The 22,897-nt window shown below is 40.3% G+C and overlaps 1 protein-coding gene across 1 annotated transcript in view; it reads right to left on the bottom strand.

Annotated features, from left to right (window-relative positions):
• Positions 1-22,897, bottom strand: part of PARVA (parvin alpha) — a 63,548-nt gene that overhangs the window by 8,814 nt on the left and 31,837 nt on the right. The window contains exons 2-11 of the mRNA XM_066320567.1: positions 15,067-15,156; positions 14,897-14,967; positions 14,179-14,281; positions 12,041-12,181; positions 10,019-10,134; positions 4,513-4,571; positions 3,635-3,654; positions 2,330-2,391; positions 1,587-1,655; positions 208-309 (exon numbers count right to left, since the gene is read on the bottom strand). Coding sequence (XP_066176664.1) covers positions 208-309; positions 1,587-1,655; positions 2,330-2,391; positions 3,635-3,654; positions 4,513-4,571; positions 10,019-10,134; positions 12,041-12,181; positions 14,179-14,281; positions 14,897-14,967; positions 15,067-15,156 — 833 coding nt within the window. The remainder of the gene's footprint in view (positions 1-207; positions 310-1,586; positions 1,656-2,329; positions 2,392-3,634; positions 3,655-4,512; positions 4,572-10,018; positions 10,135-12,040; positions 12,182-14,178; positions 14,282-14,896; positions 14,968-15,066; positions 15,157-22,897) is intronic.

The raw sequence follows: 22,897 nt of genomic DNA, 5'->3' as shown, positions 1-22,897 counted from the left end.
AACCACCCCACCATTAATGTAATTTTCTGTTTTATTACAGCTAAGTATTAATACTGATTTTTTTAAATACTTGGAAATGGTTACCAGTACAGTTCTTTCTTGATTTCAGCTATGAGCATCAAACTTATGCGGAAAAGTATGTGTTATCCTTCTACAACTAGACATATTTAAATGTTTGTTTTTAACAGAAAAATGAAATCTAGTTACCTTTTGTTCAAAACTATCAGGAGTCAAGAAAAAGCTGTGCAGGGGAACAAAATAACCTTCCAGGAGACCCATTAACAGGACTAAGTACACTCCATCTGCAAACTGTGAAAAAAAAAATAAAACCATTCCTCAGTACATTTTCTGAAAAATATCTCACTGCTTTTCTTATTGGAAGTTGGGGTACTGGTACTGGAACAGGATTGCCCAGAGAAGTGAATGCCCCACCCCTGGTATTGACCAAGGCTGGCTGGGGCTCTGAGTAACCTGGTGGAAGGTGTCTCTGGCGGAGGGGTGGAACTGGATTATCTTTAAGGTCCCTTCCAACTCAAACCATTCCATGTTTCTGGGATTTTGTCACAGGCCTCTCACTCCTACCCCGGTGTCATCAGTTCTATTAGCAACCCATCACCTTCCTGAGGCAGGTAATTTTCTTTCGGCTGATGGAAATACAATCTCTCATCTTAGGGAGTGCTGTTTCAGATAGATGCTTAAGGAGTTTCCAGGTACATTTGAATGTTTTCCCCCAAACTAAACAATGCAATAAGCAGAAATAGGGAATGCCCTTTTGGAAGCCTTTACACACGATTTCCATCTAAATCTTAATTTTACCTTTGAAAAAAGCTCAATCAGATTGGTAGGTGTTTAAATAAAGCAGAGCTTCTTAATAACATGAATCAAGACATAAAATAAAGCCTGACCTTAAGACACCTGGGGTTTTTTGATAGTGCAGATCCCGTCCCTTCCTGCCTGACCTCGTAATTTTCTTATGATAACTGCTGCAATTGTTCACATGGGGAGGTATTAATACAGCAGGATTAAGCTTTTCTTTTAGCTTCTTTTCAGCCAATTTAGCAGCTGAGAACAAGAAAGAAGAGCACGCAGCACATTATTTCTGTGGTGCAATCAAGCCTGCAGCCCAGCTGTACAGCTGCCTGTGCACTTGAGCAGCTTTGCTCTCGAGAATCCCTGAGCTCCCCCTGAATGGAGGCATTGTGATCCCGTGGGGCTGCGTGCTTGTGCAAAGGTAGGCAGGAAACAACTGCTCAGCCTGGCTCTGGAGCAGACCAAGTGCACAGAATTCCTTTCCTCCCTGACCAAAACAAGCAGCTCCTCCTTACATCACTCGGCAGCACCCAGAAGGTAGCATTTGGTAATTCATTTTTATGCTAATGGAAGTGCAAAACTGTTTTAGGCGCTCTATTGGTGGGGGTCTTCTTCATTCAAACATTTTATGTTTAGAAATGAAGGATTTCCTGCTGAAATAACATCTTACAGCTCATTCAGTAGTAATTCAGTGAAATTTCTGAATAAAGCTGAGGGCACAGGGCATAACATAGTGCAACTACCTCTCTCCTTTAAGAAAGGCTATAAAATTCTACCTGCGTGTCCAGTTCAGTCACCTCCAAATTCAATTTATTCAGATGCTTGTTCACAAAGGTGATGAGAGTCTGAAATATGAAAACAGTGCAATGAAGGCCTGTTCAGCAGCGCAGCAGTTCAACACCAGCAGTATGAACTCCACCCAGAAGACAATCTGCATGAGTGAAGAGACTGCAACACAATCCCCAAGTTTTGAAATCGAAATGTGACACTAAAGTTTGTTTTAAAATTATTTTTTACAATAATGAAGCTCAGAAATAAAGTGAATGTGATCTATATATATTAAAAAATACACAGTTAAAACACAGAAAACCCCCAAATTTTTAGCAGACGATGGGGAAGTGGGTAATTGGACTCCACTCAAATCTGGCAGCAGCCAAAATACTCTAGGGTCAGACCTCTGGAAGCTGTAAACTAGATATCTCCTTGGCACCAGTACAGTCAATGTACCAGTTGGGTTCTACTCAACATACACTTTGTGAGAACTTTTCTGATGGCAACTTTGATAACTATATGTTGTTCCCTGTTCCAAAGCTAAGTTCGTGCTACTAAACATTAAATAAAAAGTAACATTATAATCACGACTTTGTGTATTTAGGCATAAAGCTTAACTGTATTTAATGTATTCAAAGCATGCCAGTTATACATTATATCCACGCACACTCACCACATCCACACCATCTGATGCACACGAGCATGCACAAGAACACATTAGGTATTTTAAAAATAAAAACCTTCCAACCTTTTTCACTACATTGAGCTTGTCTGGGGCATGGTCAAATAAAGTGTCGAATGCATCTCTCTCTGAAAAACATTCAGTGCCATTAATGTACTGAGCAGCAGTTGTTCCAGTGCAGAATAAACACTTAACTTACTGAGATGCACATTCATTTGAGACAACACAGTCAGCAAAACGTTTCAATATAGTCTCTGTATTCCAAGTACCAAGTAGTTTGCATACTTCTCTCTTTCTGCGAGCTGCTAGTAACTTCTTCTCCATTATTCACAAAAAAGCATCATTTTCAGGTAGGATTTGGATTACCTGAAGACCCCGTTTCTCAAAAATGAGCAAGGAATAGTATCTTTATGCATAAAATCTTAAACAGCCAGACACAGACAGGCAAGTGACCAAATTATTTTCTGCAGAAGAACATGAGTTTATGGTAGTCACTACATCTATAGAGGAAGATTTGCCCCATGGACCACTGACTGCATTATTAAGCATCTCAAGCAGGTTTGTGATTACACATCTGCAATACAACTCTTTGTACAGATGTTTTGGGCCATTCTCAGATGCAATTTAGGGCACTACCAGCAAGACAGCCAACCTAAGGTGGCATGACCAGAGTGCTACTGCAGTTACCTTCTGAAGAAAACAAAAAAAAATGCGTAAAAAGGCACCAGAGCCTTTTCTGAGAAATTTCTGTTTCAACCATCACCTGAATGACAGCAAATGACTCAAAAAACATTCATATTCCTCAAGTGGGAATAAAAAAAGCCAAAAAACAACAACCCAAAAGCTAGAGTAGGTCCAAAGGCATTTGTAAAAGGCAGATTTTACACCAAGCTAGACTCAGGTGAGTGTTTTCTGTTGACCATCCTCAATCCTGGCAGTGAGGCACACGAGGCACAGGACCTTGCATGGTGTGCAGGCCTGCTGAATAATGACTCCACATCTTTAAAGTATAAGTGGGTAATGGATGTCGAATATCAACATTCACCAGCTGGTTCATGATAAGACACCATTTCACATTATGCTGGGAACTCATGACCATTAATACCACTGGAGTAATGTTCTGGAGGTTAAACCACAAAGCACAGGCAAATTGACATGTGCTGAAAAGTAATGAAATGTGTTTTAAAGATAGTTAAAGTGATTTTAATGGGTTTTTTTTTTCCTTTTCTGTTAACTCCCACAACATTTTGTGGTGCATAATTGCCAGGGCAACTTGAAATCCTCTCCTTTCTTGCCATTTGACCACCCACTGCAGGACTCATGTACACTCTGGCTACCTCAGGAAAAGAGACAATAATCAAATGAACTTACCATGCCTTCCTGATAATGCCCTGTGGAGGAAAAAAAAAAAAAAAAGGGGGGGGCGGGGAAGAACAAAACAGTTACATATAATTCACTTGCAGATACTGTGCTGCAAAAATACCCCAGCACAGATGGTGAGATTTTCAGCTTGGTGAATAAGGGAGTAAATTCATGGAATTAGGAGAATTCTGTGAGTAACTCCACCAAGTTACTCCAGCTGAGGATCTGGGTTAGTCTGGAGTCTGTCAGTATAATATCTCTTGGCTTCACCAAAGTCTCACAGGAGGCTAGATCTCACATTCCCTACTTTGAATCAAATCAGCACACCCTGCCTGAGTGAAGAAAGCTTTTTCATGTCGATTTTGTGAAAACTTTTCCCTCTGCTTTGAAGATGCATCTACCCCATTAACTACAATAGAAATCCAGCCCAAAAAAGGCTTGGCCTGGGTTCCTAAGGACTGCAGAATTTAATTTTACTCCAGTTGATCCTTCATATAACTCTCACACATAAATCCATACAGATTAATAATAATGGAGCTTCTCTCCACTCAGTTACAAACTAGGATATTCTACCACTGTTGTCTTTTGGTTTGGAATAGCTTTTCTGTTATAAAATGCTCAGTGACATGGCACATACAGGGCTTACCACCACCATTTTACACATGCAAAGTCCTGCTTTTTTCCCCTCCAGCTCTCTATTTCCTCCCCCTTTTGTATTTTTAGATGCTTGTTTGCAGCTCTTGAAAAGGCTAAAATACAGTCACTGGCTGATGCATCATCTTCCTTGGAACCTCGATACTGAAATCTAAATATCAGCAAATGTTTGAATTTCTGAGACACATCTGTGTTCAATTACTGAACTGCTGGCAAATGTGGTGTTGACATACTCAGTGTTACCAGTTATTTCCTCTTGGATTTGTCGAGACTGAAGGATTCCTTCTCGTTTCTGGAAAAAGGAAAAAAAGTGACATTTTTCTCAGTAAAGTTTAATGCTTATGGTACAGTAAAAATTTGTGATCCACGAACATAATTTGATAAGAAACCTGCAGAATAAGAACTTTTTGTACACAAAATTTCAGTAATATATTATTTTACCTTGCAAGAAATTCAGAGAACTCTTTTATACATTAACAAGAAACCTGAAACTCCACCTGTAGAAGGAAGTATTTCTTTTCCATTCTCCATTGTTCTTAATTCACTTTTCTTTTAAAGGCCCCAATTCAGCGAGACATTTGAAACACCCAAACACATATGTAAGTATTTTAGTGGAGGTATGTCTAGGTGAGCTGAATTAAGCCCTCTATTTCAATGAACAGCTTGGCAGATGGTGCCCATGCTTCTCTTTTGCAAAAATCTTGCTCCCAGGCTATTTGTTCTTTCTGCACTGTTCATACTCTTTTTTTTTTTTTTTTTCCCCTCAGTGTTTCCTTTCTCTGCAGACAAAGAGCTCTATTGGCTTCTACAGAAACCAAAATGGAGCTTCCATTCACACTCCCATCCTGCTCCAGCAGTGACTCTGATGTTCTTCAGATGGGAGAAGCCCTTTGTTGCTGATGCTGAGGGGCTTTTGTCCAGAGGCTGTGCCCAACGTGGCAGAAGCCAACTCTAATCACTGCTGCTGGAGTCAGCTGCAAAATGAAGCACTTGAGGAGTTTGACATTGTTTCAGTTTGCTGATCACACTCATCTGGGGCCGGTGTAAATACCACACATATGTTTTGCTTCTCTTTGTGTTCTCTCTGTCAATTCTGTTCACTGGTATTACCAAAAATTTGCAGTCCAGAGAGAAAAGTCAGGCAAATGCTGACAACTCCATTTAAAGTCTAGACATTAGGCAATTACTTGTGATTCTTTACCCCCTGTCATACAAGGAAATGAGAAAAATAGATTTATGTTGATCCTAGACTTGTCTTCTATGTGGGAAAGAGAAAAGGAGAATAACCTTTTAGAAAAGTCCTTCATAGCATGTGAATTGGGACTGCTGCCTTTCCTTTCCCTGCCTTGGAGAAGACAGCACATCCCCACCTGAGGCAGTCCTCAGGGCGTGATGTGCTGAGCCAGGCTTTTCTTTTCCTTCTACACTGCACTACTAAAATATATTTCCTGACATATTTGTCCTTCTACACTGCATTACTAAAATGTATCAAGAAATATATCAATTTCTGCAAGAAAAGCTGTACATGGCCCTCTGGGTCACTCCAGACTGGCACTTGGAGTAATGTGAACTGTCCTTTCAGCTAGGTGACAGTTTCAGGCAGATTCCATGATATTTTTTCAAGTCCTTGCACCTGATAAAAATGCACTTAGGGAGGACCAGGGAGCACCTAAAAGACAGAGCGGGTCCAGGGTGTTATATACTGGAAGAGGGGGCACAGAACAGCTGCAGAGGCATTGCCTGTCACATACCTTCAAAGTCTGAAGAAAAATGACATAATTTAGAGCCATCTCCACCTCCAGCCTGCGCAGACAGCAGTAATTGCTGTCTCCAGTACTAACTGAAGTAGCTTCAAGTTACAATCTAGTTCATGCCAACTCAACCTGGAATTCCACTCTGTTTGGTATTTTTGTTTAGTTTTCCCTTTGCTGCAGGGTGAAAGGAAACTTTTATTTCCTCCTCATGATGTCTCTGACCTGTCATTGATGCCTCATGCAGCAACAGCCCTGCTGTTCTCATCTCCTAAAGGGGCTGATCATCACAGCAATGCCATCTGTAGTTTTCAGTGAACAGACTGGGAATATGGGACCAGGAAAAGGTTTCTAATGCTCTACACCTCTCTGCAAGCACACAAAAGCTGCCTGAAATATACTCCAGTACAGATATTAAAAGTATTTCCCTTTTTGATAAACTGCAGCTAATATATTAAAATAAAAAAAAAAAAAAAATCTGCACCCTAATCTTGTTGTTGACAATAACAATGAAAACAAACAAACAAAAAAAACCCAATCCAAAATGATCTCAAGCCCTTGTTTTCTGTCTGGCAACCTGACCACTAACATTTCTGGGATTTCCACACTGTCAAATACAACGTGCATCCCCTGGACACTTATTTGACCAGCACATGTCAAGACAGACCTTCCTATTCTTTTTATTTGTAAAAAGACTGGTGAATTCCCAACAGAATGGGCCTTAAAACACTGGTCTAATTACCTTCGCTGAAGGCTGCTTCTCCTATATCTCTTGCACTTTAAAAACTCTTCACCTCAAAACTGACCCTGACACTGATGTCACCTGTTGTGAGGTTTGTCTTATGCTAGACAGAGAATGAGACAATATTCCTGAAAATACAGAGAGGTGCTACTGAGGACTGAAAGGCTGTCCAGCACATTCCTTTAAGGCAACAGTGGCTAAAATTGAAACACCAAACCATAAAAATCAACATCAACTATTTTGAAAGTCACTGAGAAAAGAGGCATGAATTAAGATTCCCCTTAAAAAAGAAAAGCTGGACATGCTTTCCAGTGACGACAGAAGACCTTAGTGAATAGGCTTGGCATTTTCTTTCCTCACAGCTGAAAGACTTCACAGAAGGCCCTGAAGATATTCCTGATCACTTACCATTTAAAATTGGCAACTACTCCTAGAACCAAAAAAAATAATCTGAAATTGGGGTAATACATCTAAAATTAGAAAATATTTCTAATCTCCTTTTGTGTCAGTATTTGTATGTAACTGAGGGCCAATTGCTTAATTTCCCTCTCAAAGTCCTAGTCTGAAAATCTTGCCATTATTTGGATAGCTTTTTGCCCATGTCTTGTTACAACTCATTTCACCTGGAGGACCATGTTTTATAATTGCCCCACCAAAGTGAAGTGCAGAATTATTCTGGAGCTTGAAGAACAAATACGTTTGTCACATGTTCAGGGAAGTCTTCACTGGGACCTGGAGGCAGTGCTGCTCCAAAATATTTCAGACCTTCCCAGGTAGTGGGACCAATGATCTCTGATTAAGGCTGTGATTTACACACTCATCTAATCTCAATAATCTCCTAGCTTTGCCTAAGAGTAGTTTCTGCACCCAAGAACTGCTGTCTCAGAACATGCTGAAGCCATTCTGGCTGCTCTGCCAATGCATTCTCACACTCTCTGACTTCCATCTCTTGGACACAAAAACAATCTGTCATCTAACCATTCGTGGATGGTAGAAATACATAATTTTTAAGAAGAGGCAAAATGATGACAAGACTTAGTTCTCCAAAAAAGCTCTCAGTCATTTCAGTAGATACAATCAAACAAAGCCTGGGCTTTGTTCAAAGTTATTTATTCTACTGGTATGGCAGGAAAAAAAAATAATAGAGTAGCTACAAAAGGTCCAACTATCACATTTTTTCCTAAATCAGCTTAAACCCAGATTTCATATCACTCTCATTGCTAACAGCTTTTGTATAAAACAGCCAAAGCAAACAAGCTTTCATAAGAACTAGGCTGATTACCTGCTGGACATGAGCACAGTTTTTGTTTCACAAATATATTTTTTTCTATTTCGATAAATTACATCCAGCCAACAAAGCAACCCTCACATTTTATGTTGTTTCTATGACTAACAAAATCATGAAACGAATTAAGGAAGTCTTTCTTAAAAGACTTCATAAAAATACTCTGTTCTTTTATTTCTGTCTCTCCTGTTCTCTTTATTGAATCATACACAGCAGAATTTTAAAACAGCTACTGCATAGTCTGTTAAGCTTCCCTAGGCTTGATCTTTCTTTACAGTATGCATGAGTGTTTAGAACATGAGGTGTGCAAGTCTGGCCACTAAATCAGGCATTAGGATCTGCTGACGGTTGATTCAAACTCTTGTGAGTTCAAGGGGTACAGGATGTATGATATAGAATCAGTCCCACAGGATGTGAAAGACAGATTTAAAAAATAAAAATAAAACCCTCACCCACCATAAAATAAAAATGAGAAATGTCTAAAACAATCACAGTAAATATACTGGCCCCCACCCTCTGTTAATAGGAATCAGCAGAGCTCTGGAGTTCCACTGACTGGCTTTCACCAAGGCCAGGGTCTGCAGGACAAAAATCTCCTTCAACATGACTTGGATTTTATTCTGGTGCAACTGCCTTCCCTGCAAACCACTGGCGCCTGAGCTGCAGCTGTGTAACTAAGAGTGAGCCAGATTCTCCCACTACTTATTGTTTTAAATTGGTTTATCTCTACTGACTTCAGTGGATTTGCTGTTGAACTACATTAGCCCGTTTAACAAGAGGACAATTATGCCCACTGATTTCAACTGGAATTTTGTCTGGAGGTATGGAATGACAGCAGAGGTTCTGGTTCTTTCTTTTAGGACTGTGTTGTTTTTCTCACTTAGTTTTTCATCATAAAGATGCCCTGCTCACTGTACTCCAGATTTCTTAAGCTGGTTTTGGTGGAATTTTGAGATAAACCAGTATAAATAATACATTTATAATAGCCAAAGGAACTGATTCTATGAAGCCTTAGACATGTAAGTGCAGATTCTCAGCGATTCTGTATCTTCATCATCTGTAGAGAAGCCCATGAAGCAGAATCTGAGTCAATGAGTCACTACCAGACATCAGTGACACATTTACCAGAGACTCTCCTTCAGATTTCTCCCTAAGTCACAAAACTTGTCCTATTTGCATTCTAGAAGAGAGAATGTTTACTTTCTCAGATCTGTCTTGCAGATTTCCAGCCACACAAAACTTGAGCAATAGCTCTTGCAACCAGTTACTTCAGGGTAACATCATTTAAAAGACATAAATAAAGACAGTTGCAGTGTGAAAAATAAAGGCAAAGTTAATTGGAGAGAAAGAAAAGCAGATTAAATGGGAAGAGGCCAAATAAGATAGAGAAAGCACAAGTTCAGCTGGAAGAAAAAGGATGAACAGAAAAAACATGATGAGTTTGAATAGATGAGGCTCTAATAGGGAGACTGACAAAAGATTTAGTTGATGGGGATTTTTTTGCATGTTTTTGAGAAAACCAACACTGTAATCAGACTAAATTAGCATGCACAGGGCTAAAAAAGAATAGTTAGTCACCTAACATGAATGTGAATGTAATAAACAGTGACAATTCATCACTGAGTGCCAAGAATGATTTGAATCTCTACCCAAGTGAGAAGAGCGTCAAAAAATGGGGAAAATACTAATTCTAGAGATCATACTGGGTGATAAACACATTCCAACAATAATAATGTCTTGTATATTTTTAATGTCACAGTCTGGCCACTTCACAGTCAAAGTAAGATATTGTGAGCCACAGCTCAATCTGGGAAGCACTTGTGCCTTTTTCTCGCTGAAGCATAGTCATCAGAGAAGATGCACACACATGCCCACCCAGCCAGAAACTCCAAATGCATTCTTCAAGAAACCCCTCAGCCAACTTCACAACACTACCAAGAGCTGTTTAAGGCCTCTCTTACCTGCACAACAACCACCTGAATGGACACATGGTCAGGGAGTCGGATTGGTGCTCGAAAATACTGAGATAATGCAACCAGAAGATGAAGTATCGCCACCAGACTTTTCGCGTGAACAGCTGAAGTAGATGTTAAAAGCACAAGTTACAAACTGCAAAGTAACTAGGGCACAGATGTTTACTTCTGCTTAGGATGTAGGGGTTATGGGACTCTTTTCCTTTTGCCACCTGGAGCCAGGGGGTGCCTTTAAGGCACCCCATCTTTAGTGGTCTCCTGCAAGGTGCGTCAGCACCAACGTGCCACTCTTTGCCACAGGCCTGTGGAGATGGAAATCTAAAGCTAATCCAAAAGCCAGATTTTATGTGCAACGGTTTAAGTGCTGTCTCTGCATTCTCCTTGCCTCTCTCTTATTCCCTTTATTTCAATAAGGATTTATGGACTATCAGAAAGATATTTTTGTACTCATAACATGCAGTTATTCATTTTTAAGTGTCACAATGTCTGCAGGATGATAAACGAGCCTGTTTTGGCGCAAGCCTTAAGCAGTAACTTATTAAACTCAATGACTCAAACATTCCTCAAGAAGTTGTTCTAGTTCTGTTATTGAAGCTTTTTTTTGCAGCAGGTTTCATATATGGGTAGTTAACACTAACACAACTTACAAAACATCCAAAGCCAAACTGTAGGAAATGCCTGATCAAATATCAAACCATTGGCATGAATGGGGATAATTTCCAATCCTTATTATTGCCTTTCTTCTTCTTCTGTTTCTGCATTCCCCAGAGCAGTATTCCTAAAAGATCTTTGACACTACAGTGCACTTTGTTTTTTTTACTTGAACTAATTATTAAGTACTACCTTACTGCATGGCTGAAACACGATCAGATCCACTAAAATAACTTTCTTCATAATCTTGCAGTGCAAGTCTCAGCTGTGCCACGGAGATACACATATAAAATGTGGCATTGCTGGCAAATGCTGCTGGAGTGCGCATGGTCAGGGCTGAGGTGCTTTAGCAGAACACTACAAAGATGTTTGTCTGCCTACCACCCGTGTGTGCTACAGCTGAGCCCAGCTGCTGCTCTCTGTCTCTATTCCAGCTCTAAAACACATGTAAAACATTAAATTAAAACTAGAAGTTAAATTGTCAGGCCACTCCAAAGACCCCGCCTCCAGCTGCATAACACAGAATGGAAAGAAAACTCAGGGGAGGTTGAAAAAGAAGGGGACAAAAAATTCAGCAGGACCACAGAAAGGGGAAAGTCAAATTTCCAAATGTTCACTCTTCCTCCCTTGAGAATTTTCTCTCCTTCTTACTAATTTGTCATGAATGGACCAGGATGCAAAACTGCTCAGTACAAGACAGGTACAGGAGACAGGGAAAATGTCAAGGTATTCACCAGCATGAAATGATTCTGAGAACCAAACTTTAAACAGATTAAGGGGCCTAATTTCTAAAACCTGCTTTCTGCAGTACAAATCCACTGAAGTGTCTCCTGTTGGGCCACTGAGGGCATTGCTATTAGGTACTGCTGTGCTCATTCTTAATACAACAGAACAGGAAGGGTGCAGAACTTGTCTTGATGAGAGTTTTGTAATCAAAACTAGTGGTTCAGACTTAGCCTGAAATGCTCAGAAATGTTATTCATATCTGTGTTGCAAATTTCCCACAGAGTTCTAGGACCTAACTCTCCTTATGTCCATCTACTTGTCCATCCCCATTTCTGCAGGTACTTGTTTCAACAAGCCAATTCAGCAACACCAAACTTCAGCTGGCAGGCACGTGGGACTTCAGAGCAAAGCCACCACACTTGGATGGACTCTGAGAAGACACCTAACTGAAACTTAATGCTGAGCACCAGTAAAGAGGGTAGAGTGGCACATCTGGAAGTGCCCTTCAGAACAGCTCCAATCATAAATCCCAGGTTTCAGCCCTCCCTTACCATTGGATATTTCAGAATTCCAGATAGCACCTACAAACTCGCAGCTGTCAACACATGAGAGTATAGCAAACGCAAAACTTACAGTCAACATTCCACTTAATGCTTCTTGGAGGGAGTTTAAGGGTTTCATTGATCTTTTCAAGCACTGTCTGTAGCTTCTGTTTCTGAGCTATTTCAGACTGAGTAACTTCTGCAACATTCAGCTTCTCACTTTCAAGCTTCTCTGAAGTGACAGAAGAAAAAAATGGAGGAAAAACAATTGTCAGCTCCATGAAGAACACAAAGATGTTAATTACACCCAGAGGAACATTCAGGAGACATAAGACTTCCTAATTTTATATCTAAGTGTTTGTTTTTTTTCAGAGCCACTTTCTCTGCACACTTCTGAGCTCCTAAAGATAAGATTAAGTTGCACAGTGACAAGGGGAAGGCCAAGTATTGCTCTATGCCACACCACTGGCTAACAAACATTTGCTGCAACTCCCTTTAGGGAGCACCAGACTTGGAGGTAAGGCCCATTACTTCCATTAGTGCTGGATAAAGGTTATTCTGCGTGCAAGTGGCTTGTACAGATCATCAAACCTAGGAAATAGACACCAACTTTAAGATTTATTTTATCAGTCTCAGCCTCTCAGCTTCTACCTCAGATGCAGGAGATAAAAATTTTACTTGGCCTATCATTGATAAAACTGAAGGGATTCCGTATTCATAGAGGAAGAGGATGCATCAAAGAAAGGCAAACAAGTTTTCATGGGAACAAACTAAAACCTCAGGCAATTTCTCTCTATGAAACCATAGGCATTTTCTGCACTCAAAATTTGCAGTAGATTTTGAAATACTTTATGAGTTGGTCTGTTACATTTATACTATGCTATGTATGTACATCCATGGTTTATTGTTTGCCCTTAAAGAAAGAAAAGAAACCCTTAAGCAAAGAAAATAACAGCAGCTCCCTGGTGACAACACCAGAAACAAAATGCTTGTTCACTTATTAATTTACTTTTACAAAAGAATATCTTCTTAGGAGATATCTTATTTGGTAAGAGCTGATCTTGTTTCCATCAAAGCCAACTGAGTATCTTCCCAAAGAAGTGAGCCTAAACTACCAGCCTAAGAGACTGCTGTCTCCTAATCCAGCCTAAGAGACTGCTACCTCCTAATCCCTTTTAAGAGACTGTTATCTCCTAATCCAGCTATCTCCTAGTCCTGCCTAAGAGCTGCTATCTCCATAGGTTTCTTGCACCTCCTCAGAAATCAGTTTGTGCATAGTCTCACCATAAGACCAAAGATTTAGTAAGCACAGACCTGATCCACAAGGAATTAAGGGTAATGGAAAAGATTCCTCTGAAATAAATACATGCTGGATCAGTATATGCATATTTAGAGTCAGGCTGTGTCTGATACACATTTTTTGAATTTTGGGTGAAGTCACTGGAGGTCTGCCCATGACAATCCAATTGCTCAGTCTGGGCATATCCAGTCCATCACAATATATTCAATAGCTTAACCATTCATAGAAGGGAATGGTCTGTGAAGTCTTTATTAGAAGTGCTCACATGATGTTTCAAGATTCATTTAGGACACTGGAAAGAAATTTACTGGAGACTTTATGAGCTGTAATAACTAAGAAAATGACTTTCAAGCCAATAGTGTAAAAAGCACATGCCAACTCTGCATTAGCAGTTTCTTTTCTCTATCTGTTTCTCAGCTGAAGCTCAGTTTGCAGTCCACTGGGCACCATTACCTCAACCATGTTAAAAGCCAGACACCAAACCAGAAAGAAATTCCAACTTTCCGAAGGAGCCTTGTGATGTGAATAAACTACAGCATGGAATGAGCAGAGATTAAAAACATCCACCATGGTACTGAGAATGCCCTTGCCTTCAAACTTACTTTCCACTTGTAACACGGTGAAGCTCGTGCAGCCCATATGCAGATAATAAATTTAATTGGAGTGAATACTGCTGCCAAGACAAGAGCCCTGCCCCTGCAGCAGCCCAGGTAGGCTTTGTGCTGTTCTCATCAGCTTCACTGCAGCCACGAGGGCTGTGCACAGAGCCCATTGCTCAGGGGTCTCACAACACAATGCTATTTTTATATCACTTAGTGGCATAAATGTAAGATGACACCAAGGCTCTTGGGCAGGAACAAGACAAAGTGCTTAGACAGTCCACTTATTGACAAAGTGCCTCAACACTGTGCACGTCTATTTTTTCTTACCGAATAATTTCTGCAAGACTTGTCCATCATACAGGTCTTCAGCCAAGTCCTTCACAATAATCCTCTCTCCTACCAACACATCATTAATCCAGTCAATTAATACCTATGTGGGAAACACAAATTTGGCAGTATTATACACTATTCATTTGCAATTTAAAACACATGTCATTTTTCTTAGCGGGAAGAATACCAAAGCTGCAGTGGCTCAAAATACAGTCTGACATACCTTCAGGAGCAAGGAGGAAAGACTCAGGAAGGACTCATCTGAGGCGGCTGTGCCAATGCACCACAAGGTCTAGACAAACACTAATTTCTGCAGTGTCTTCTGGAGTCAAATCTTTCCCTTGCTTTCAGCAGTATTTTAACATCTTATTGTGAAGCAAAAGGTGCCGAAGTTGATTTTAGTGAAGCATCCTGCTAAAGTTCTAACCCCAAGAATCACAAAGACAAGAGAAAGTCAGTGTGATCTTAGACTGGGAGTCAGATGGGACTGACACTCTGGACTCAGGATTTTAACAGAAATTTTTAAGTCTCCCTGTGCCACATCTAGAGAAAGATACTGCCACAAATGACCTCCCCATTTCACTGGGATGTATGCACCACGTGGTTCCAACTAATTAATATCTAACTAATGCTTTGAAGGGTTCAAGTGAAAGAGGCAAGGAAGGCATTAAAAAATATATCCACTTTCCTGAGAGGGTTTACATGCTTCCATTACCTTCATTAGTTCTTGTAATTTTGGATCATTTCTTGAATTTGGATCCACCATTGTTCGGACTTCATTTTCCTCTAGAAAGTTTCAAAGAAAAACATTAGAAACCATCCCAGGCACAACACTTCATTTTACATCAAGCTTTCATGTTGAGATGTAAAATTGTAGTGAATTACCTAGCATAGTGTCCTCAGGGTCTAGTTCGAATGGAATGGGACTGAGAGGTAAGTTAATGGCATTTATTCCTTCTTCCTGTAATTCAGACACTAGGAAATAAAAAAAGAAAAGCTTGGTCAAATTTCATTTTAATTTTACTTACTATTTCACTCTCATTAAAAGTAGCATTAATTGTCTTAATTTCTTTATAAGAACATGACTCTATTAGATAAGCCACTGGGTGTAATTACAGCAATAAAGTAAAGCTAACAAAAATGGGAGGCCCAGCCAACAAACCTTCACTTGAATGAGTGTATTTTTCATGGATAATGGTGCTGGAACTAATGCAATTACCTCAAATCCTTTCCAGGATATGCCCCAATGTCCTCAAATTTTTAAAAGGCCCACTTGCATGTTAATGGTCCTGACATTTTAACACCAGTGAATCATTTCATTAAAGGAGGGAGATGGTTATTGCTCTCAGCATGTCACCCATGGCTCTGGAGATGCTTCAAGTTCAGCTCCTTGGGAAGAGCTGGTGTGGCTGTGTATCCACCCAGGCTGAGGAACTACTCTGGGCTGAGGGTGCAGCTGCAGCACTCAGCACATTCTGCTGTCCAGGACGCTGCTGGGTCTGCACTGTCTAGCTGGAGCAGGCAGCAGGATACTTCTGGCCTGTGCTCTTGGCCTTTCCTCAGCAGAGATCACAGCAACAGGACAGAGTGTAGGATGATGAACCCTTAGAAGTGTTGCCTTAGCGTGGAGTTGACACAGGTTGAGAAAGAATTTGGACATAGGAATGGGGAAGTAATCTGAGAGCCCACAGTTTGGAGATGCCAGCAGTTGACAGGAAATATGGACAAGGTCTTACTCAGCCAAAGTCCCCCAATTCTACAAAAAACAGTGTTCTTGAAAGGACCAAAAAGATCCAGAGAAATGGTGTGAAGGGAAGCCTGTCACCTGTCCTGTACTCTGGAACAGGCCAGAGCAACTTCGTTCATTCCTCTGGATGACCTAAACTTTAACAGGTTTTGTTGCAAAGACAAAACCCTTCCTTCACTGCCCAAACATGTCTCCTAACAGAGGACAAGAAATCCCAACAAACCAACACACAGTCCTGTGCTGTGGAAGAACTCCCAGCACTGGGCAGGGAGGGAACCAGAGCAGGGATCACACAAGTTTGTACCTTGCTTTGTGTGCAAGAAATCACTGCAAAGCTGATTTACCAAACCACGAAAGGGGCTTTGCTGTCTTTTCCATGACCAGTAAGTAATGTTGCTTTGACCACTCAATTTCCAGCACACGCACCTTTAACAGAACTGGTTGTTACCTATCAGTTCCAGTCAGAACTTTAAATTTAAATAACTTAATTCAACAATCCTACATACAGTTGTCCAGACCTTCTGACATGTACTGAAATATCTGACTTATGTGCAGATGCAAGATTCATCATCCAGCTGATCAGATTTACCAGCTGATGCTTTCTTCAGTTTATTCTGAAAATTACAGAGACAATTTGGTTTCTAAGAAAACAGAGAAGTACTCTAAAAGTCTTCTGGTTTGTCTCTGCCGTTGTGGCTGCCTCGTAAGTTAGCTTTTGGAAGTTTCACCTCTGTGCCTTAATTTCCTTGATTCAGTAAGTATAGCTAAATTCACATGAACACCATGATCATCAGTCAGCTGGTGTGATAATGAGACTTAGAAATTTCCAAATATTTTCGATGCTACATGAAATGTTTTGTGGTCTGCCAGATGAAATGTTTCTGTGCATGCTTCAAGAATCTGTGTAGCTGTATTCAAGCATCTATGTAAGACTCACAGCAATAATGGCTGCTAGAATGTTTATTACTTTTTATGGTACAAAAATAACTCTGAAAAATCCACTGCCTTCAACACTGAACCCATAACTTCACTCCATACACTCACCCTGCTTATGTATCCATAACAGACAAATACTGAGCAGCTCTAAAGAGTCATAAAACAATGTTGACAATAATAGTTCCCTCGATTGTTGTATATTCTCTAAAACTGATGGCTGAAAGCAATGGACCAAATTAATCCCTCATGTAACTCCACTGAGTTCTGAGGAGGTATAGCAAGGACGAAGTTGGTCTAGCATGTACAGTCTTGGGAACTGCTTGCACTTAATGGCAATTGTTGAAACTGCTAGCACTCCTTAGAGAAAATCACTGTTGGTTTCATTAACCTCTTTGATTTTTTTTTTTTTTTTTTTCAAAATGGTTATGGGCATAAAAATGTCAGCGGGTAGAAAACTTCCCTGTGGAGGTCTTTCTGCTCTGAAACATTTAGCTCATGGAGGACTTCTGCACAAAGCTCCCCAGGCAGAAAACGTGGGATTTTTTCACATCAGTCCCAAGGGGGACCATAGCAAATAAAATCTATTCAAGCCAAGTGCCCCCACTGAGCTCTCCTGTCCCAGAGGGCTGGATGCTCTGTTTGGGTGAGACACGCTGGAGAAAGCAGTCAGCTCGTTTTCCAAGTGAAGGGCAGTAATGAAAGCTTTTGGTTCCTCTCTTCAGGGAGCAGCCCGCTGGCAGAGCTGACAAGTCTCCAAGGAGACTGAGTGGACCTTTCAAGGCTGAAGGTCATGCAAGGAATTCTTTACAAGGCCCACTGAACCTTGCCATACCTGTCCTCTGACGTGCACAACATTCTACCTTTAATAACATGACCTCCATCATATTCTCAGAGAAAACAAGAGAAAGCAAACAAACCCCTGCCACATCTTTGCATGAAAAGGGAACATAAAAATACAAATAAGACAATAATAAATATACATGTGGAACTAAAACATTGACGTGTTCTAGAATGCAAGTGATATATTTACTGCACAGCAGGGGCTAAGCTCTGCTTTCTGTACACTGATCTAAGCACAGACATTCTGCACACCTGCCAGAGCCATTTGCAGAACCTACCCACCACATTTCCAGACGATTCACAGACCCCAGATGGATCCAGTTTTCAGAGAGGACAGCTCCTCCTCAGCCTCAGCATTCTGCAGTGCATTCCCAGGCTGGTATTAGTGCCACAATAAAGGGTCCTCCTGCCCTCCTGTCCCCCACAAGCAGAAAACATGATGGAGAAATCCTGAGCCTGGGAGCATCTTTTTCTTTTCTTTTCCAATACTGAAGAGCAAAGATTTAACTGCAGATTAGTAATACTACTAAATGGAGCAGGTAAGCACATGCATGATATCAAGCTGTATGTAAACTGAGAGAAAATATATTATGTAGTATAGCCTCACTTTCTGAGAATTTCCATCAAAAAATACCATGACAAATCACTGCTATACACTTAGGTGTTTATAGAGCAACCACAAATACGTGATTGAGGTTAAGAGTTTGCATACCACAGTTTCAGTAGAGGAGTCCATTTTTCAGCTGCTTTTCATTAATTTGTTTTAATTAATTTTCATGGAAATCACTTCAGCAACTCAGTACTTTAATAAAAAGAAAGAACACAGGATTGGGGCAATTTTTGCAGCAGCTGAAATTAACATAACATAATCTAATTTCTTGAAATACTTTGAGGAATGGCTTTGGAGCATCAGTAAGAGCTGCACTCAGAGCCTTACAGTATGAGGCACCAGGAAAGGAGGAGGGGATGGGATGTACCTGCAGCAGCTCATCTCTACCACACAGGCTGCCAGGAGCCAGAGCAGTGCACATGGAGCTGTGGCAGCTCCTGGGAAGGACAGCATCCAGGGCATGCTCAGCCAGGACAAGCCCAGCAATTAGAGCTAAGCCCCCTTTGTGTTTTCACCCTCTGCTGTGACCCAGATCCAGCCCAGTTCATCAGCTCCCACAGGGCTAATGCTCATCCTGCTGATATTGGAAAGATTAGGGACTTCATTCCTTTGGACATGACAGCAAAACCCAGTCCTTCAGGGATCTTTTTCAGTAAGCACGCTGAGGGAAACTGGGGGAATGCACTTTTAAAGCAAGCCCCTGAAAAGCAACAGCTACATCTGGGCCAGACAAATCTCTGTGGATTGGCAACACGAAAGTCCCAGTTTTAACTCTGGATGAGGAATGGACATTTCTGCTCAGACTTTTGATTCAGCTCCACGTGCCAAATTTCTTATGATGTAATCAAGTGTAACTCCACTATCAGCTGTCAACAGACTTCCTCCCATCATGCCAGCACCAAATTTGGCCCCAGAACCGGGGAGCCCGCGAGCCTCTATCAACAGCAACTACAGCAGCTATTTTAAGCTGGATGGAATTCTTACTGTTTCAGATGCTCTAGGATTACGAGGTCATAAACCTATGCTATCAAATCCAGGCGTGTGCTCCGAGCCAGAGCCTGCCCTGTGATGTGTGCATCCATCTGCCATTGGAGCTGCACATCTGAGAGTGGAGCGCTGCCCATACGGTTCAAATTGCCTTAATTCCTCCAGTACATGCAGCCTGTTGCTCCACATTGTATTTATTAGACAGTTTCATTTGGGTTTTTTACTCATTTATTTTGTGTGCTGAAGGCTTTTTGCTGCCCTATTTAGTATTCAGGGCTTAGAGTTATTCTGATTTGAATGAAACACATCTCATTATTTAACTGAGCTCAGCAATGCCACATCATCCAGTGCACTCTCTGTGGTTTAGATGTATTTTATAGCCATCTGAAGAATCATGAAACAAATACAGCAAGATGCAGAGTAAAACAGCCTCTCCTCTGAGTGCTGCAGCCATGTCTTCCCCCATGTAACTGGTTCTGTACTTACAAAATTAAAATTACTGAAATGCTATGACAGGAATGGATGAATTCTGAAAGTGTGGGATTAACCAGAACCAAACCATAATTTTGGAGGAGCACAATGCCACACTGCTTCTAACTTTAATCTTTCAAATCCAGGATGTTTAGATAGATACACACCTACACATACACCTACAGACATATATATATATACATAACATTTCTGCACGTCTTTAATTGCCTTTCTTTCTCTAGAATAAAGATTTTCCATTCAAGCTCTTCATCATTTTTAAAGTTTCACATACATTGAGTTTGGGATTTTTTTTGTTGTTGTTCTTGGGTGTTTTTTCTGTTTTGTTTTGTCTTTGTGGAAGCTGAGATTTGCTGACATTCACATGGCTCCAAGAGTTTAAGCTTTCTATAAGAAAGTCAAAATCTACCTGATATTTTAAATTGCTACAGTAGGCAGCAGCTTTACATGTCATGTCTCGATCTTAAGCTATTTTTTCTTGGAACAAGCACCATTTGGAAGGCTAGCTGCAGACATCACATTGCCACAATAACCCCAGATATTTGTATGTATTCCCACTTTCAAACATGCATGCCTATGCTACACACATTTAGATACACAGCCAGAAATTATAGCCAGATCAAAAAAACTGATTTTCAGCACGAAATGTCTTTATTGCTCTTGTATAAGACATACACTCAATTATAGCCCAGCCAAATTTAGATGAATTGGGTTTTGATCTCACATTCCCTTTATCGGGTGCAAATTTCTGGTAAATGCCCATGACCTTGATGGTTTGCTTTTGTAACCACTCATGCACAACAGCAGCTTTAGTTCTTCTAGTGCCTCGATAGCCTGTAATGCAGACTTGAGTGTAAATTGCTGTATCCACACAGATCTCAGTGGATTTGTGCTGATTTATACCAGCTCACTGCCTCAGCGGGACTCCTGCTCCATCTCACATACTCCAGTTCTATAAACTGATATAATTCCAGTGGGGTAATTCTGGATTTGTACCGGTAAATGAGAAAACTGACCAAAATTACTTAAGACAGCTAGAGAATGTGAGAAAAAAAGAAAGCAAAAACATTTTTAAAAAGTCATAGTTCAGGATTTATGGAATTAAACTATTTTAGTCAACCAAGCTTACGTAATTGCTTTCTGCTACCTATCCAAAATGTTAATTTCTAATACCTGTACATGTGCAACTTACACGTTCACAAAGGGAAAAGAAAATATTAATCTAAAATAGTACTGTCTAATTTTCTGGAATACATAATTCATTAAATATGGATCCTGGCAGCTCAACTTTAACTCTGAAACAAAAGAAATCCACACAAAAGACAATAAATCTGCATTACACATGGTACTAAAATGATCCAATGGATTTATAGATGTTTACAAGTTTGCAGAGTGTGACACAGCGTCCACCAGAAATTTGATATTCACAGCACAAAACATCATAAACATATGTCTGCAACTACAAAAGGGCCTTTTTATGTGGGGATCATTGTTAAAATTGTCTTCAGAACATAAACCTTAAGTTGTAAATGCTACTCCCCATTTATTCTCCAAGACATAACAAATGAGAGAAGAAAAGCAGAGATATGTTTGTAATTGAAAATGTTTCTCAGGAAATGATCTGTACAGGAACATCATTCTCATTCCATTAACTGCTGACTCCAAGCCAACCATTTGTAAAAGTAAATAAATATGCAAACTGGCTGACAACAATGTGCCTGCCTTTAATGTTTCTGCATTAGTACTCAGTCTCCAAAAAAGAATCTATTTTCTTTTCTCATTTCTCCATTAAACCAAACATGGCATGCACACAAAAGGAACAGGAGTAATACTGTTCACAAAGAGAGATGGAAGAAATTCTATGATTTGATTTTCCTGTATGCAAAACAAATTAAATGCCTTTTGCCTTGGACTTTCTTTAAAGTCCAAAGCCACTCTCAAGTAACTCAGGACTGTTCCTTTCTCTTTTTTTGCTGTTCCTTTCTTCTTCTTCTTTTTTTTTCTTTTTTTTTTTTTTTTTTTTTGGCAATTGGCAAGGAAAAAACCCCTCCACAAACAGACATACAGAGAGATGTCTAGTCTGGGTAGGTAAAAACCAACAAATTAGGAAGCAAACTCAGTCTTTTTTAAAAGAGTACAGGCGATTCTCTTTTGCCAGCTTCATTAAGCCTTCCACGCTTTCACGTTTTATTTGGGATGAAGGTTCTTTCTCAGAATTTCCCTCTAGTTTCTAAGATGTAACAAGCAGTGAAGTGCCAAGCTAACACAGATTCCACTCATTCCATTCATTCCTTCCACACATCCTCTCAACACATCTTTTAACATACATAAGCCATATCTGCAGATGTTTTGAAAAGCCTGTCACCCTACAGGAGTGTTTAAAACCCTACTGAAAAGTTCCAAAAGGAAATTTTGGGAACAAATACAGATGAGAGTTCAATTGGTGCTGATTCTTATTCCCACTGAAGAACAAACCATGCATATGAGAAATGCTGTGACCATTCCAAGTTCTTATCAAAATGTGCCGTGGGGAATCTGATCCCAAAACAAACTCTGGATACTCAGATACTTTGCAGGCTGTTTGTGCCACAGAAACATACAGGTTGTTAGCTGGTCTGCACATGGTACCCCTACATGCAAAATACTTTATTGAAATAAATCCTTTGACAGAAAAGTACTCTAGGGAAACAAATCATCTGACAGCTAAGGTTTCCTGCTAACTGAGAGATCTCTGAACTGATTTACTGAGGGATCTCAGAATTACACTTGGGGCCATACAGAGAAGAAGGGAAATTTGTATCCTCCTCACTGACATTTTGACGTTTTTCAAGTCACAACAAATCTGCAGGTAGCCATGCCCAGAAGAAAGGCAGACAGACCTCTTGGTGCAAGTGGAGGAAATCGTTCTTTTTACACACTCACCAGCAACAATTTTTTCCAAACATTGTGGAGTGGAGAAGCAGATTTTATAGGGCTGACTTGCCTCATTTTGTGAATCACCCACCAGCTAAGAGCAGCTATTCCAACACCAACAAGAGCTGCTCATGCAGAGAAGACAAAACCAAGGATCTGTTCCAAGAAGTCTTTCCCAGCTCAACAAGTTCTAG

Source organism: Sylvia atricapilla, chromosome 6 (assembly GCF_009819655.1).
Source record: "Sylvia atricapilla isolate bSylAtr1 chromosome 6, bSylAtr1.pri, whole genome shotgun sequence".
Classification (NCBI taxonomy): domain Eukaryota; kingdom Metazoa; phylum Chordata; class Aves; order Passeriformes; family Sylviidae; genus Sylvia; species Sylvia atricapilla.
The sequence above is the reverse complement of the archived record's forward strand: the minus strand, read 5'-3'. Positions and strand labels throughout refer to the sequence as shown.